A 17065-nucleotide genomic window follows, 5' to 3' on the forward strand; every position below is an offset into this window, starting at 1 on the left:
ATCTCCACTGATACTTGGCCTATATTACAATATATTAGCATTTCTGTGCTGAGCCCAATTGTAAACAGGAATAAGTCCAAACTTGCCCAATGAGGTGTCAAAAGGTTGACTGTCACTGGTGAAAAGCAATCTTATTCAGAGACTACATGTGACATTACATCTAGACAACCAGAATTATTCTTAAGTAATAAAAATACCTTCAACCTATATCTGAACTTTAATCAACATCAGCTGGTGAAAGTGCTTTGAAATTCAGATTTAATTTAAGCTAAAATCTAAGCTTCTTTCTCAGAAGTGAGGAAATCTGGATTGACAGTACTTGCATAAGCAACTGGGGTAACTGTGAGGGTACACATTGGGGCCATTTACTAGAGCTGAGCTCCAGAAACTCCATCTGCTGGGTTAGAGAGGGAAGAGAATTTAGGTGGGGTCAGGGGTGCCATACGGGTCAAACTAGCCAATCTTTGGCGATATTCTGCATGCAGAGTTTAGAAGAGGGGGGGCAAACTTCCAAGGAAAGTATCAGAGAGTGGGCCACTACCCCTCTTTGTTTCTTCTGTGTAACCCTCGCTGTTCACAGTCTGAGACTGTCAGGAGATTGTGTGGTACATCTCTGTTCTCTCTATATCTGTATGAGGGTCCATGTTTGGGTCCCATGCTGCTTTAGAATATGAAAAACTACATCAAAATGGGAATCTGAGTAATTATGACATGTCACAGATATAATCTACTGCTTCATATGATACTTAGTGATTAAGTTCAATCCTCTTTCCCTATCCCTAGAAAAGGGGTACTGGGTATTAGGTATGGGGATGTGATACCTTAACTATAACTTGTTTCAGGGTACGGATTACATTTTATTCATTTTTGTATCTACCCCAATGACAAGTAGAGTGCTCTTCACATAGTAAGCATTTAATAATGTTTATAAAATTGAAGTGAGCACTCCTGGTCATTTAGAATCATGAGCAATAATTGATTTGAGCAATGCCTAGAAACAAACGTAAAAAATAATATGCCACTGACCAGAAATCTGCTCACCTCTCCAGTGCTAGAGAATTGTTCCTTTGGGTGGAAAGATGTTTGTGAAATCACTGATGAGGATAAACTTGGGGATGACCACTGGGATGGGAACATGGAGAGAGGTGGAGAGAGGATTGGTGACTCTTCCAAAGTATGTTCAAAGTTGACAGATTCTTTTATGGTATTGTTTTCAGTACTCGAGTTCTTATTTCTGTTGGTGTTTGTCGTAAGTGGAAACTCTAAACTGTTGGTGACTGAAGTTTCGGATGTCTCCACCACAGAAATGATAGAATCAGAGCCATCTTTTCTTTTGCAGTGACACATATTAATCCTGTCTGGTTGGGAATTACCAGAACATTCAGGGCATTTTAGGTTTTTTCTGCCAAAGCTACAATCAGCCATATTTTAAAGTTTTTCAGCCACATGCAGAGGAGATGAGGAGACAGTGTTTCAACTGTTTGACGCAATAACAAGTGGCCGGAAAAGCAAGAAGTGAGCTCCTTCAAATAAACTACCTTCTGATTGGCACAATCTTGCAAGTTAAGGAAACACTAAGCAGCCATTGGCACACTAGATCTGCAGAAACAAAAGAAATGAAAGTTGTCAGCTTCAACCTGACTAGAAACCGGAGTATGGACAAAGTCACTGCTAGGAGTACTAATCAGAATCTGAACACCCATGGTCTAGCTGAGTGACCTCAGGCCAGTCCATTAGCCACCCTGGGCTTCAGTTTCCTCACTGTAAGCTAAAGGGATTAAGTTGGGTTATCTTTAAAGTCTCTTCTAGTTCTACAGCTTTTTGATTATATAACAATATTCCTGGATGCAAGAAGTTAGGGCTTAGAACAAAACCACTGAGAATGTAATTTCTAAAAACTGGCCCCTTTATAGAAATATATCCTCATTGAATGGATCATTGTCTCCTATAATTGCACAGCACTGCCTGCACAGAGAATGGACATTTCCCTTGCACTCCAATCAGAAGAGTCACCCTCTGTCTGACCATGATTGTGAAAATTCCAAGTAGAATAATTGAAAAAACATATATGACATGTAAGTATGTGCTTTGGTATTCTTATTAAAGCAACAGCTTTATTCATTCACCTCTATTTACAGTAAAGCTGCAACATTTTCAAGGGAATTATCTTATTCTACAAGTCTATGTGATGAAAGTGTAAATAAACTCTCATCTTCATACTCTTTATAAGAAAAGTAGAGATTATTGGGTTCTCTCCTTTTCCATTCATCTTGGGAGGGTGTGACCTATGATTACCAAGGAAAGGGCACTAGACTTGGAGTCAGAAGACAGAGATTTAAGTTCCAGCTTTGCCACTTTTCAGCTTTGTGACCATGGGAAGGCTGCTATTCAAATGTTCATAGACTCAGAATTGGAAGAGGTCACCTATCGAAACAGGCACCTGAGTGAGGAATCCCTCCACAATATTCCACCCTCTGCTTGAAAGACCTGAGTGATAGGGAGCTATATCTCCCAAGAAAGCTAATTTGGAAAACTTTAATTGTTGAAACCTGGCTCTCTGTAATTTCTACCAATTAGTACTATTTCATGTGATAACCTTTTAGATATTTAAAATAAGTTATCACATCCGCTTTTCTGCTATATCAATCTATTCTTACCTAGATCATGCCAGGACCTCTAAACAATCTTCATAGAGAATAAATTTTGAGCTCAGACACCTGGGAGATCATTTAATCTAACCTTCTCACTTCACAGGTGAAGGAGCTGTCATCTTGGAAAGTTAAGTGACTTGTCCAAGGTCACACCGCTAAGAGGTAAAAGTACAGGCTTAAAATTTAGGTCTCTTTGACTCCAAACCTAATACCCTTTTCAGTATATCTTACTTGGAACTGAGAGGCACTGTGACATAGCAGAAAGAGTACTTGACTTGAAGTTAAAAGAACTGAATTTGAATTTGAGTTCAGATACCTGCTGCCAATGAGTTCAGATATCTATTCATGTAATTTCACTTCCTTGAGCCTCAGCATTCTCATGGAAAATGGAGATAATACTTCTATTACCTGCCTCATAGAGTTTGTGTGGAGGAATGCACTTTTTAGTCAAAAACTACTACAGAAAAGGAAGTAGTTGTCATTATCATCTTCATCCCTGTTATCTCATTCTCATCTTTTTGATCAATTCAGTTTAGAAACTGAGGACAAATCACTATCCTACTATTATTCTATTATTATTTAATGTTCTACAAACTATTGCACAAGTGCATAAAATGACTGCTTTTTATAATTGAATAAGAGTATTGGGCTGTGAGCTCATCTTCTGTAGATTCCTTGAAATCATCTTTGAGACAACCCCAGTACCAGACAAGATGACAGGACGCAATGTTCTTGGTTTTCATCCCACATGGTTTTAATTTCTTCTGCATGAGGTCTACATTTTGAAAACCTTATTTTCCATGTATTGTGAAGATTTAGTATTTGGTAATGGTGACATCTATGAAAGATGATACATTTCATTCTTTATAGATCAATGTTACATCCAAGTGGTTGTGGGTAACAGCTGTATCATCGTTATCAGGTATTTTTATAGTGCTTTAGGGTTTGCAAAGCACTTTACAAATAGTATCCAATTTGGTCCTCACAACATACCTGGGAGGAGAGTACTATTATTACTCCCACTTTTATAGATGAGGAAACTGAATCAAACAGAGGTTAAGTCACAGAGCTAGTCAGTGTCTGAGGTAGGATCTGAACTCGGGTTTTTTTGACTCCAAGTCCAGTGCTCTATCCACTGTGCCACCTAACTGCTATCATCATCGTCATCATCATCACCACCACCACCATCGTCATCATCCTTTACAGGAGTGGAAGGAGAAAGACTTTTCTATATTATCATTCAAAGCAAAAAGTATTAAGTACTGCCATGGGCCATGAACTGGGGAGAGAAAAACAGACTGTAATTATCTCTAGTGGCAAGGAGCTTACGTCGTCAGGGGAGACAGCATGCACCTAAAAGAATAAATGTAAGGTGTTTACGGAGGCCAGGCAGTAGCTGTTAAGAAAAAAAGGAAAAGGCTTCATGTAGAAGGTGGGGCTCAAGCTTTACCCTGAAAGAAAGCAGGGATTCTGAGAGGTGGATTCTAAAAGGAAGGATTTCATTATTGGCATGGAGGACAGCCAGTGCAAAGGAATCAAGAAAGAATTTAGAGAGCTGGGTGTGAGGATCAGAGACTGAATCAAAAAGTGCAGGGAAAAGAGTAAAGAACAATGAGCCTAGAAGGATATGTTGAGAGCAAGTTTGTAAAAGGTTTTGAAAGCTAAACAGTTTGTATTTGATCTCAGAAGCAGAGCAAGCCACCAGAGTTGATTAAGAAGGGAGTAATGTGGCCAGATCTACACTTCAGGAAAATCACTTTGGTTTTTTATTTTAAAAATAGTTTGTAATTTTTATTTTTCAAGTAAAAAGTATTTTAATGAATCTTCCCTCCCAATTTCCCAATTGAACAATTAAACAAACCAAAGCTCCCAAAACATGAACTGTATAATTCAGAAAAACATATTATCACATTAGCCATGTCCAAAAATGTATGTCATTTTATACATTTTAAGTTCATCATCTCTCTGTCAGGAGACAGCAAGTTTCAATTTCATTCTTTTAAACTCATGGCCTATCATTGCATTGTTCTCCATTTTAAAGTATTTCAGAGTTGTTGGGGTTTTTTTTTCTTTAATGTATTGTATAAATTCTTCTCCTATTTCTGCTCACTTCACTCTGCATTAGTTTACAGAAGTCTTTCCAGTTTCCTCTGACAATTTTCATTTTATAATTTCCTATGGCACAATAATATTCTGTCACGTGTACCACAATTTCCGGTATATAGAAAGACACCCCTTTAGTTTCCAATTTTGGCTACCCTGAAAAGCGCTGCTATCAGTATTTTTGTATGCACAGAGCCTTTTCCTCTTTCTCTGAATTCTTTGGGGACATAGGCCACAGTAGTGGCAGAACTGGGTCAAAGAATACACAATAACTTTTTAGGCATAGTTCTAAGCTGTTTTCCAAAATGTGTGATACAATTCAAAACTCCATCAACAATTAATAGGTCAATAAACATTTATTACAATCTGTTTAATGCCAGGCACTGTTTTCCCACAGCTCTTCCAACATTTTCCTCTTTTGTCATCTTTGCCAGTCTAGAACCTTAAAGTTGCTTTAATTGGCATTTCCCTAATTATTAATGCTTTAGAGCATTTTTTCCTTATGATTATTTTGGATTTCTTACTTTGAAAACTACTTGCTCATATCCTTTGACCATTATCTACTGATGAATGGTTCTTAATTGTATACACTTGAATAAGTACCTTATATATCATGTTTTAAGGCCATTATCAAATGAACTTTTTGGAACTTTTTTTCCTAGTGACCTATTTCTCTTCTAAGTTTTACTACATTAGATTTCTTTTTCTACAAAAGCTGTTGAATTTTATATAATAAAAATTGTCCATTTTATCTTGTGTAAACCTCTATCACTTATTTAATAACGAATTCTTCCCCTATCCATAAGTCTGAAAGGTAATTTTTTTCTCTTGCTCCTCTAATTTGTTTATGATGTGATGTTTTATATTCAGGTCTTCTATCCATTTATTACTTATCATTGTGTAGTATATGGGGTGTTAATCTAAACTTAATTTCTGCCTGACTGCAGTACAGTTCTCCTACTAGTTTTTATTGAATAGTGAGTCCTTCATTGAATAGTGGGGGCTTTGGGTTTATCAAATCGTATGCTACTATGTTTGCTTATTTCTGTACATTACGAATGTAATTTAATCCACTGATTCATCTCCCATTTTTAAAACTGTCACCAAATTGTTTTTATTGTTTGCTGAATTTTAGTATAGTTTAAAGACCCCCTTCCTTCCCACTTTTTCATTCCTACGCTCAAGATTCTTGATCTTTTCTTCCTCCATATGAATTCCATTGTTATTTCTTCTAGATTTATAAGATACACTTTTGGGAGTTTGGTATATAGCAATGAATGAGTAAATTAGTTTAAGTAAAATTTTCATTTTTATTACATTGGCTCATCCTACCCATGAGCAATTATTCATATTTCTCAAATGATTTAAATCCTAATTTCTACAAAGAGTATTTTATAGCTAAATTCATATAGTTTTGGGGTAATTTTTGGGAGATGCAACAGCCAACACACATTTTCTGTAGTTATTTTGAATGGAATTTCTCATTCTAGTTCTTTGATTAGGTATAGGAATAGTGATGATTTATGTAGATTTATCTTACACCCTGCCTCTTTGATGAATTTATTATTTCAATTAAATTTTAGTTGCTTCTTTAATGGTTTCTAAATATATCATCATATCATCTGCAGAAAGCAATGATGTTTTGCTACTGCTATCCTTATTCCTTCAATTTCTTTTTCTTGTCTATAGCTACCATTTCTATCACCATGTTAAATAACAGTGGTGATAATGGGCATCTTTGCTTTACCCTTGATCTTATTGGAAAATCTTTTAACTTTTCTTTGTTACACACAATGTTTACTATATAAAGAGAAGGTACATTTATTCCTATGATTTCTATAGAGATTTTAATAGGATGCATGTTGGATTTTGTCTAAAGCAATTTTGGCATTTATTAATACAATCATATTTTTTATTATTTATACTATTAACATGGCTTATTATATGTGTTGTCTGCCTTACGTTGAAACCCTATAACTCTACATCCCTAATATAAACTCAATCTGGTCCTAGTGTATAATATATCTAATGCATTTTATCACCTACTTGCTAATATTTTGTTTAAATTTTTAAATCAATATTCTTTAGGGATAGTTGCCTGTAGATTTCTTTCTCTGCTTTATCACTCTCAGTTTTAAGCATCAAGATCATATTTGCATTATAGAAATAGGTGAAAAAGCATCATTTTTCTTATTGCAAAAATGTATGTGATATTAGAATTAGTTATTCTTTTAATAAGAGATATATCAATTGGTCTTAGAGTTCTTTTTCAATACTTTGAGAGTTATTTATAGCTTGTTCTTTTTTCTTCTTTTGTTGATGTAGGGATTTTGTATTTTTGTAAGTATTCATCTATTTCCCCTATCAATATTTTAACGTATAAATGAACAAAATAGTTTCTAATAACTTCTCTTGTTTTCTTATCAACTGTTGTAAGTTTTCCTTTTTCTTTTTTTGTATAAAAACTTGATTTATATCAAATAAGATAAACATATAATTTAAACTGAAATTTTATAAAGGAACTCCTTTCTTTTTTTCTTTTCTTTTTTTTTTTTGCTAGGCAATGGGATTAAGTGACTTGCCCAGGGTCACACAGCTAGTAAGTGTTATGTGTCTGAAGCCAGATTTGAACTCAGGTCCTCCTGAATCCAGGCCCGGTGCTCTATCCACTGTGCCACCTAGCTGCCCCTATAAAGGAACTCCTAAAACAAAAAACCACCACCACCAACAATGGATTTCCAAGTTTTATAAGTTAATTCTATCACATATTCAGAGAACAATTAATTGCAATGTCAAACAAATTATTTGCAAAAAAAAAATAAAGAAGGCATCTTAGTGAATTCTTTATTAGACAAATATGGCCCTGAAACCTAAATCAGGGAAAGATAAAACAAAGAAAGGAACTATAGATCAATAATCATAATGAATATCAACATTAAACTACTGAATCAATGTAGCAAAGAGGATGTGGTGACATATTAAAAAAGATCATACAATAGGACCAGGTTGAATTTATACTATGCATATAAGCTTGGTTCAGTATTGGGAAAGGTACAAACATAATAGGCTATATTAATAATAAAATAAAATCACATATAGGTAGTTGCTTTAAAAAATCTTTTGACAAAAACCAACAACTATTTATGTTAGAAACATCACAAAGCTTAGGAGTAAATGGACCTTTCTTTAACATGGTAAATAATATCTGCATAAAAACAAGAACCGGTATCATCTGTAATTGAAAAATACTATTGGTTCTTTGCAATTAAATTAGGGATAAATCAAGGATGTCCATTGTTACCATTATTATTTTATATAATTCTAAAAATTCTTCCAAAAGTAACAAGACAATAACAAGAAATTGAACAAAATAGCATAGGCAAAGAAAAACAAAATTATCACTTTTATGGATTACATGATGGTTTACTTAGAGATATCTAGAGATTCACCTTTATAAAAACTGACTGTGTACTACTAGGGATAAAAGTATCATAAACAAATGCAGAAAGGTAGAAATATTAAACATTGTTTACTGATGAAAATGAAACAAAATTATAATACATAAATTATAGGGATGAGGCCTAGACCCATGATTTTGTTGGTATGGGGAGCTCCAAGATGAGGAAAATCCTTCTACCTATGCAGATCAGTACCTTTTGTGCAACTTAGAGTCTTAGAGGGCTATCTATAGTGTAGAAAGGATCATGTAGCCAGTATACGTTTCAAAGTCAGAACTTGAACCCAAGTTTTCCTGACTCCAAAGTTAGCTCTATATTGATGATCATGACACTTCTCAATATATAATATGCAAAAATTAATTGAACCAAGAAATAATTTCAGTAAAGTAGGATATAAAAAAATCCACAAACATCATCGGACTTTCAATATATTGCCACAAACACAATACGAAGGTTTAAAAAAAGAACTAGTATTCAAAATAACTACAGAATATACAAAATATCTGTCAGTTCATCTACCAAGACCTATGTCTATGACTACAAAACACTTTTTACAACTACGAATGATTAATAAGATAATAATTTCTCTTGATTGAGTTAAGATAATAAAATAAAAATGACAATACTCTTTCAATTAATTTGTAGATTCTGTGTCATGTAACTTAAACTACCAAAGGGTTACTTTGTAGAATTAGGCAAAAAATAAATAGCAAATTCATCTGAAGAAATAAAATATAAATAATCTCAAAGGATGGATAAAAATTAAAAAGGGGGTGGGGAGGAAGGAGACCCATAGAAGTACCAGATCTCCAATTATATTACAAAAGAGTAACCATTGCAAGTATTTGTATGGACAAAAAAGAGAAAAGCTGACCATTGGGCCAATTCGGTACTAAAATCCCAGAAGAAATAAAACATAGTAGCATAGTCTATAATAAATCCAAAGATATTAATTACTGGGGTAAAGACTCACCCACTGTTAGACAAAAACTACTGGGAAAAATGGAAATCAGACTAGCAGGAATCAGATATAGAGCACTATCTCACATGACATACCACAGTATACTCAGAATGGACATAGCTGGCATCCTTCATTCTCGAAGAGAACCAAAATGACATCACTATGTTAGAGTCAAGCTACGGTATGTCTGACTGTGACTGATCAGACCAATATAAGCTTGGAATGCTTTACCACAGGTTGGGCACAAATAGTCCATATGAACATTTGGGATGGAGATGTCTCTAGATTTCCACATCTCAGGTTTCCTTTGAGCTACTGCAATTCTGCTTTGCTTATAGAGCACAGTGCCTTCTTTGATGCAGGAATGCCACTCTGGGCTGGGAGGTCCTTTGCCAGCATCTCCCATGACATGAAATCAATTCCAAAGTTCTTCAGAGAGACCTTAAGAGTGTCCTTGTATCTCTTTTTTTTTTTCAGCTTTGGTTCTCACACCTCTTTATTTTTTTCAATGTATTTATTTTTAATTTTCAACATTCACTTCCACAAGATTTTGAGTTCCAAATTTTCTCCCCATTTCTCCCCTCTGCCCACCCCAAGAGGTGTGCATTCTAAATACCCCTTCCCCCAATCTGTCCTCCCTTTTATCACCACCTCCTTCTCTTATCCCCTCCCCTTCTATTTTCCTGAAGGGCAGGACAGATTTCTATACCCCTTTGCCTGTATATCTTATTTCCCAATTGCAAGTAAAAACAATTTTTAACATTCATTTTTAAAACTTTGAGTTCCAAATGCTCTCCCTTCCTCCCTCCCCACCCACACTCATTGAGAAGGCAAGCAATTTGATATAGGTTATACATGTGTAGTCATGCAAAACACTTCCATAAGAGTCATGTTGTGAAAGACTATTTCCCTCCATCCTATCCCACCCCCTGTTTATTATATTCTCTTCTTTGACTCTGTCGCTCCTCAAAAGTGTTTGCTTCTGATTACCCCCTCCCCAAATCTGTCCTCCCTTCTATCATCCTCCCTCTCTTATCTCCTTCCCCACTATATTCCTGTAGGGTAAGATAGATTTCCATAACCAATTAAGTGTGTATGTTATTCACTCTTTAAGCCAAATCTGATCACTCTCTTTCACCTCTCCCCACTTCTCCTCCACTGTAAAAGCTTTTTCTTACCTCTTTTATGTGAGACAATTTACCCCATTCTACCTCTCCTTTTCTCCTTCTCCCAGTATAATCCTCTATCACCCCTTAATTTTGTTTTTTACATATTGTCATTTTATATATTATATTTATATATAATATAAAGTGATTATATATAAATATGTGTGTATGTATATGTATATATATATATATATATATATATATATATATATATATATATATATATATATATATATTCCTTTCAACTACCCCAGTACTGAGAATGGTCTCATGAGTTACTAACATCATCTTTCCATGTAGGAATGTAAATAGTTCAACTTTAATAAGTCCCTTATGATTTCTTTTTCTTGTTTACCTTTTCATACTTCTTCTAAGTCTTGTGTTTGAAAGTTGAATTTTCTATTCAGCTCTAGTCTTTTCATCAAGAATGCTTGAAAGTCCTCTATTTCACTGAATATCCATTTTTCCCTCTGAAGAATTATACTCAGTTTTGCTGGGTAGGTAATTCTTGGCTGTTATCCTATCTCTTTTGACCCCTGGAATATTATATTCCATGCCCTGCAGTCCTTTAATGTAGAAGCTGCTAAATCTTGTGTTATCCTGATTGTGTTTCCACAGTCCTTGAATTGTTTTTTCTGGCAGCTTGTAATATTTTCTTCTTGACCTGGGAATTCTGGAATTTGGCTACAATATTCCTAGGAGTTTTCCTTTGGGGATCTCTTTCAGAAAGTGATTGGTGGATTCTTTCAATTTCTATTTTACCTCTTGGTTCCAGAATATCAGGGCAGTTTTCTTTGATAATTTCTTGAAAGATATGTCTAGGCTCTTTTTTTTTATCACGTTTTTCAGGGAATCCAATAATTTTTAAATTATCTCTCCTGGATCTATTTTCCAGGTCAATTGTTTTTCCAATGAGATATTTCACATTGTCTTCTATTTTTTCATTCTTTTGGTTTTGTTTTTATAATTTCTCGATTTCTCACAGAGTCACTAGCTTCCATTTGTTCCATTCTAATTTTTAAGGAATTATTTTCTTCTGTAAACTTTTGGACTTCTTTTTCCATTTGGCCAATTCTGCTCTTTAAGGCATTCTTCTTCTTCATTGGCTTTTTGGACCTCTTTTGCCATTTGGGTTAATCTATTTTTTAAGATGTTATTTTGTTCAGTATTTTTGGGGTCACCTTGAGCAAGCTGTTGATTTATTTTTTCATGATTTTCTTGCATCACTGTCATTTCTCTTCCCAATTTTTCCTCTTCTTCTCTTACTTGATTTTCAAAATCCTTTTTGAACTCTTCCATGGCGGAAGACTAATTCATATTTTTCTTAGAGGCTTTCGATGTAGGAGCTTTGGCTTTGTTGTCTTCTGGTTGTACATTTTGATCTTGTCATCAAAGTAAGATTCTATAGTCTGAGTTTTTTTCCTCTGTTTGCTCATGTTCTCAGCCAATTACCTAGCTTTTTAACTCTTTGTTAAGGTAGGGCGCTGCTTCTAGTGTGTGCTGTCCCAAGCTTCAGGGGGTTTGTGCAAGTGTTTTCAGAGATACTTCTAGGGACTTGTAAATTTTCAGTTCTTCCAAGGTGATATGATCAAAGGAGAGTGTTTACTCCTTTCCTGGCCTATGCTCTGGTCTATGAGTGACCACAGGCACTCCTTTCTGTCTTGTAATTGTGAGGAGGATTCCCTCTACACTTTGCCACAACCTTGGCCTCACCAGTACTCCTCCTCGCCCAGGACCACAACCCAGGACTGCGACCCAGATCCAACCATGAGCAAAGCAAGAAAATCCTGCCTCAGCACCAGCAAAGACATCTCTGTAATCCCCTTTTGATCAGCCACTCAATCCCCCCACTGTCTGTGGGCCAAGAACTCCAGAAGCAGCTGCTGCCACTGTGGCTGCCATCCTGGGGCTACACTAGGGCTGCACTCCTCTCTCGCCCAGGTCTGACAGACCTTTCCCACTGACCTTCTAAGCTGTCTTTGCTGTTTGTGGGTTGAGAAGAACTGCCACACCTGCCTGTGACTCAGTCTCCTGAGGCTTGCTCCATCTTTGCCTGCATGGCCCATGCTGAACTGCACTCCTCTCCCAGCCTGGTGCAAGAGACCTTTCCTATCGACATCCATGTTGTCTTGGGCTAGAAAACTGTTTCACAGTTTTGTGGATTCTGCTGCTCTACAATTTGTTCAGAGTCATTTTTACAGGTATTTGGAAGGGTATGGGGGAGGGCTCAAACAAGTCACTGCTTTTACTCTGCCACCTTTGCTCTGCCCCCTCTCGTATCTCATCTTCTGACCATCATGTGAGTGCCTTCCTTACATGAGTTCTCCATAAAAGTCTTTTAAGTAAGCATATATTTGGCATTCAAGCAATATGGCCAGCCCATCAAAGTTGCATTCTCTACAGCAGAGTTTGAATGCTTGGCAGTTCAGCTTGACAAAGCACCTCAGTGTCTAGTACCTTATCCTGCCATGTGATCTTTAGAATCTTCCTAAGACAACTCAAATGGAAGCAAATCAGTTGGCATGGCACTGGTAGACAGTCCAGGTTTCCCAGGCATACAACACTGAGCTAGCTCTGGCAATGCATGCATCAACCTCATCATCAATGCATACACCTCTGGAAAGTATATTGCCAAGAGAGCTGAACTTATCCATAGTATATTCAAGACTTCTCCATTTGCTATAATCGATGGTTCCACGTATGGATGGTGTGGTGCTGGCTGATGGAACACCTGTTTTCTCAGTGTTAATTGTTAGGCCAAAATCAGCACAAGCGGTACAGACTCAACCCATATTGTGTCCCATCTCAGCTTCAGAGGCTGCACTGAATGCACGATCATCTGCTAACAAAAAATCACGCACCGACACTCCCTCCACTTTAGTCTTGGCTTATAGCTTTTTCGAGTTGAAGAATTTACCGTCAGTGCAGTAGCTGACCTTGAGGCCTTGTTTGTCCTCATTGAAGGCATTTTTCAACATGGCTGAAAAGCATCAAAACAAACACACAGCCTTGTTTCACTCCATCGATGACTGGCAAAGTGCAAGAGCATCATCCATTATCCAGAGCCTGGGTGAGTATGCAATCATGAAATTGATATATAAGACTGAGGAACTTCTCCAGGCGTCTTTATGTAATTTCCCATAAGTCCTCAGGACTGACAGTATCAAAGGCCTTGGTTAGGTCAATGAATATTGTATGCGGACTTCTGTTCCGCTCCTGGCATTTCTCCTGGAGTTGTGGGGCAGCAAACACCATAGCAACCATTCCTCAGCCCTTTCTGAAGCCACACTGGCTCTCAGGTAGATGACCATCTTCCAGGTGAAGGATCAGCCTGTTAGAAAGGACTCTGGCAAGAATCTTGCCATCAGTGACTAAAAGCAAAACCTCCCTGTGATTGTCATGGAACAATCTATTTCCTTTACCTTTATAGAGATGGACAATGGAAGCATACTTGAACTCCTGGGAGATAACCTCCTCTTGTCATATAACCCAGAAAATTTCAGTCAATTTTTATATGAGCAATGGAACCCCCCCCACCTTAATAATCTCACCTGAAATAGAATCAGCATCGGGCACTTTACCATATGGCATTTAAAACCGCTTCTTTGGTTGGAAATTTGACTAGAGAGGGATTAACTTCAACCTAAGGTAAATGGCCAATGGCTTCAGCATTGATTGATGATGGTCTATTGAGAACATTATGGAAGTATTTAGCCTACCTCTCCAGGATCATGTCCTTATCACTAATCAATGTGGCTCCATCAGCACTAAGTAGTTGAGATGCACCACATGTCTTTTGCCCATAAATAGCTTTCAGGGCACTATAAAAACACTTGGATTGTTACTATCAGCATAAAACTGGATTTCATCGTTCTTCTTACTAAACCAAGAATTCTGGATCTCTCATTTAGCAGCTTATGAATTTCCCCATAATTGTCATCAAACCAGTCTTGATGTCTGTAAGTGTTCTGATTAAGATAAGTAAATGCAGTACTATACACCAAATCTCTGAAAGCTGCTCACTCCTTTTCTGCTCCACTGCAACTATCAACTATAGGGTAAGGATTCACTCATTGTTAGACAATAACTAGTTAGAAAGATGGAAATCAGACTAGCAGGAGTTAGACCAGTATCTCACATGATGCACTATAGAAAGCGCAGAATGGATAGAAAGCGCAGAATGGATATAATACCCAGATAAAAGAGGTTAGATCATGAACAGATTAGGGAAGGGGGTGACATATCTCACAAATATTGTTGGACCAAACAAGGGTTAGATATGATCACAGAAGATAAAATATACAATTCTGTTGTTTTGTTTTGTTGTGGTTAGGCAATGGGGTTAAGTGACTTGCCCAGGGTCACACAGCTAGTAAGTGTTATATGTCTGAGGCTGGATTTGAACTCAGCTCCTCCTGAATCCAGGGCCAGTGTTCTATCCACTGCACCGCCTAGCTGCCCCAAAATATACAATTCTGATTACATAAAATTGAAAAGTTTTTACACAAGCAAAATCAGTGCAGTTAGAATTTAAAGGGAAAGAAAGAACTCAAATTTCTTTGTAGGACATTTCTCAGATAAAAGACCGATATCCTATACAATTGACACACATACATAAAAACAAGGCTACAAACAGGTAGTTCTCAAAATACAAAATGCAAGTTAATGACAACCATATGAAAAATGCTCCAAATAACTCAAAATGAGAGAAATGTAGATTAACATGATCTACCTCATCCTGACCAAATTGGGAAAGATGAAAAAAAAAGAACAAAGGCTAATGTTGGAGGGATGTGAGAAAATAGACACACTAATTCACTATTGGTAGATCCAATAGTGGACTGGCCCACTAATTCTGAAAAACAATGTGGAACTATGCTCAAAAAGCTATAAAATTGTGCATACCTTTTAACCCAGTGATATCACTTATAGACTTTAGGTCTATATGCCAAAAACAGATCAAAGAAAGAGGAAAATGGCTCATATGCATAAAACTATTTATAGAAGCACTTTCGTTGTAGCAAATAATTGGAAACTCTGGGGTGCCCATTAATTGGGGAATGGTGAAACAAATTATGGTATATGAATGTAATAGAATATTATTGGGTTATATGAAATGACAAATGGGATAAGAAATCTGGGAAGACTTATATGAACTGATACAAAGTGAAGTGTGTTGAACCAGGAGAATAATTTGTATAGTGAGTGCAACATTGTAAAGAAAAATAATTTTGAAAGATATAAGACCTCCGATCAATGCAATGACCAATTACTACTGCTGAAAACTGATAATAAAGCATGTTTCTCATATTCTCTTAGAGAGGTGACAGAATGTGAGTACAAAGTGACACATATATTCAGACAGGGCCAATGTATAAATTTGTTTTTACTGATTATACTTATTTGTAACAAGGGAAGGATTTATTTTGGGGAAGAAAACTTGTGGAAGGGAAGAAAACAGTTGTAGAGAAACAAAAAAAAACAAAAAAAGAAAAATATCAATGAAATAAAAAATATTCAGAAGAAAGGAGAAGGAAGTTTAGAAAGAGACAGGGCAGTGTTGATAGTATTGTGTCAACTCATACATCCCTTTAAAAATCTATATGTGATAAAACTCATGGTTTCATGCTCAATTCTATTTTCTGTTCTTTATATACAGAAATGTTCATGTTTGCTCATGTTTTCAAGTTACCATAAAAAAGAAAAGTTGGGCGGGGGTGGGGGTTAAGGAAGTAACCAACGACCAATCATCAAACAGCTTTTTCTCCATGCTCATATTTCTTCTTTTTATTTTTTAAATAATGAATTTATTTATATTAAGTTTTCAACATTTACTTCCATAAGATTTTGAGTTCCAAATTTTCTCCCTCCCCCTCCCCTCCCCCCACCCCGAGATGGCATGCAATCTGATATAGGTTCTACATATACATTCATATTAAACATATTTTCACATTAGTCATGTTGTAAAAGAGAATTAGAACTAATAGGAGGAATCACGAGAAAGAAGAAACAAAAGACAGAGAGAGTGGGAGAAAATAGTATGCTTCAATCTGCATTCAAACTTCATAGTTCTTTTTCTGGATGTGGATAGCATTTTCCATCATGAGTCTTTTGGAGTTGTCTTAGATCTTTGCATTGCTAAGAAGAGGTAAGTCTATCAAAGTTAGTCATCACACAATGTTACTTTTACTATGTACAATTTTCTCCTGGTTCTGCTCACTTCACTCAGCATCAGTACTTGTAAGTCTTTCCAGGTTTTTATGAAGTCTGCCTGCTCATCATTTCTTATTGAACAATACTATTCCATTACATTTATATACTACAACTTGTTCAGCCATTCCCCAATTGATGGGCATCCCCTCAATTTCCAATTCTTCGTCATTACAGAAAGAGCTGCTATAAATATTTTTGTACACATGGGTCCTTTTCCCATTTGTAGGATCCCTTTGGGATACAGCCCTAGAAGTAGTATTGCTGGGTCAAAGAGTATGCACATTTTTATACCCCTTTGGGCATAGTTCCAAATTGCTCTCCAGAATGGTTGGATCAGTTCACAACTCCATCAACAATGCATTAGTGTTCCAATTTTCCCACATCTTCTCCAACATTTATCATTTTCCTGGTTTGTCATGTTAGCCAATCTGATATGTGTGATGTGGTACCTCAGATTTGTTTTGATTTGTGTTTCTCCAATCAATAACGATTTAGAGCATTTTTTCATATGAC

At 36.3% G+C, this 17065-nt stretch overlaps 1 protein-coding gene across 3 annotated transcripts in view; it reads right to left on the bottom strand.

Annotated features, from left to right (window-relative positions):
• Window positions 1–17065, bottom strand: part of STK33 (serine/threonine kinase 33) — a 243699-nt gene that overhangs the window by 126441 nt on the left and 100193 nt on the right. For all 3 annotated transcript variants that reach the window (XM_078148266.1, XM_078148265.1, XM_021001984.2), the window contains exon 2: window positions 1042–1599. In XM_078148266.1, the coding sequence (XP_078004392.1) occupies window positions 1042–1425 (384 nt within the window). In that variant the 5' untranslated portion in view covers window positions 1426–1599. The remainder of the gene's footprint in view (window positions 1–1041; window positions 1600–17065) is intronic.

This window comes from Phascolarctos cinereus, unplaced genomic scaffold, assembly GCF_003287225.1.
Source record: "Phascolarctos cinereus isolate Bilbo 61053 unplaced genomic scaffold, phaCin_HiC Scaffold_9;HRSCAF=440, whole genome shotgun sequence".
NCBI classification, from domain to species: domain Eukaryota; kingdom Metazoa; phylum Chordata; class Mammalia; order Diprotodontia; family Phascolarctidae; genus Phascolarctos; species Phascolarctos cinereus.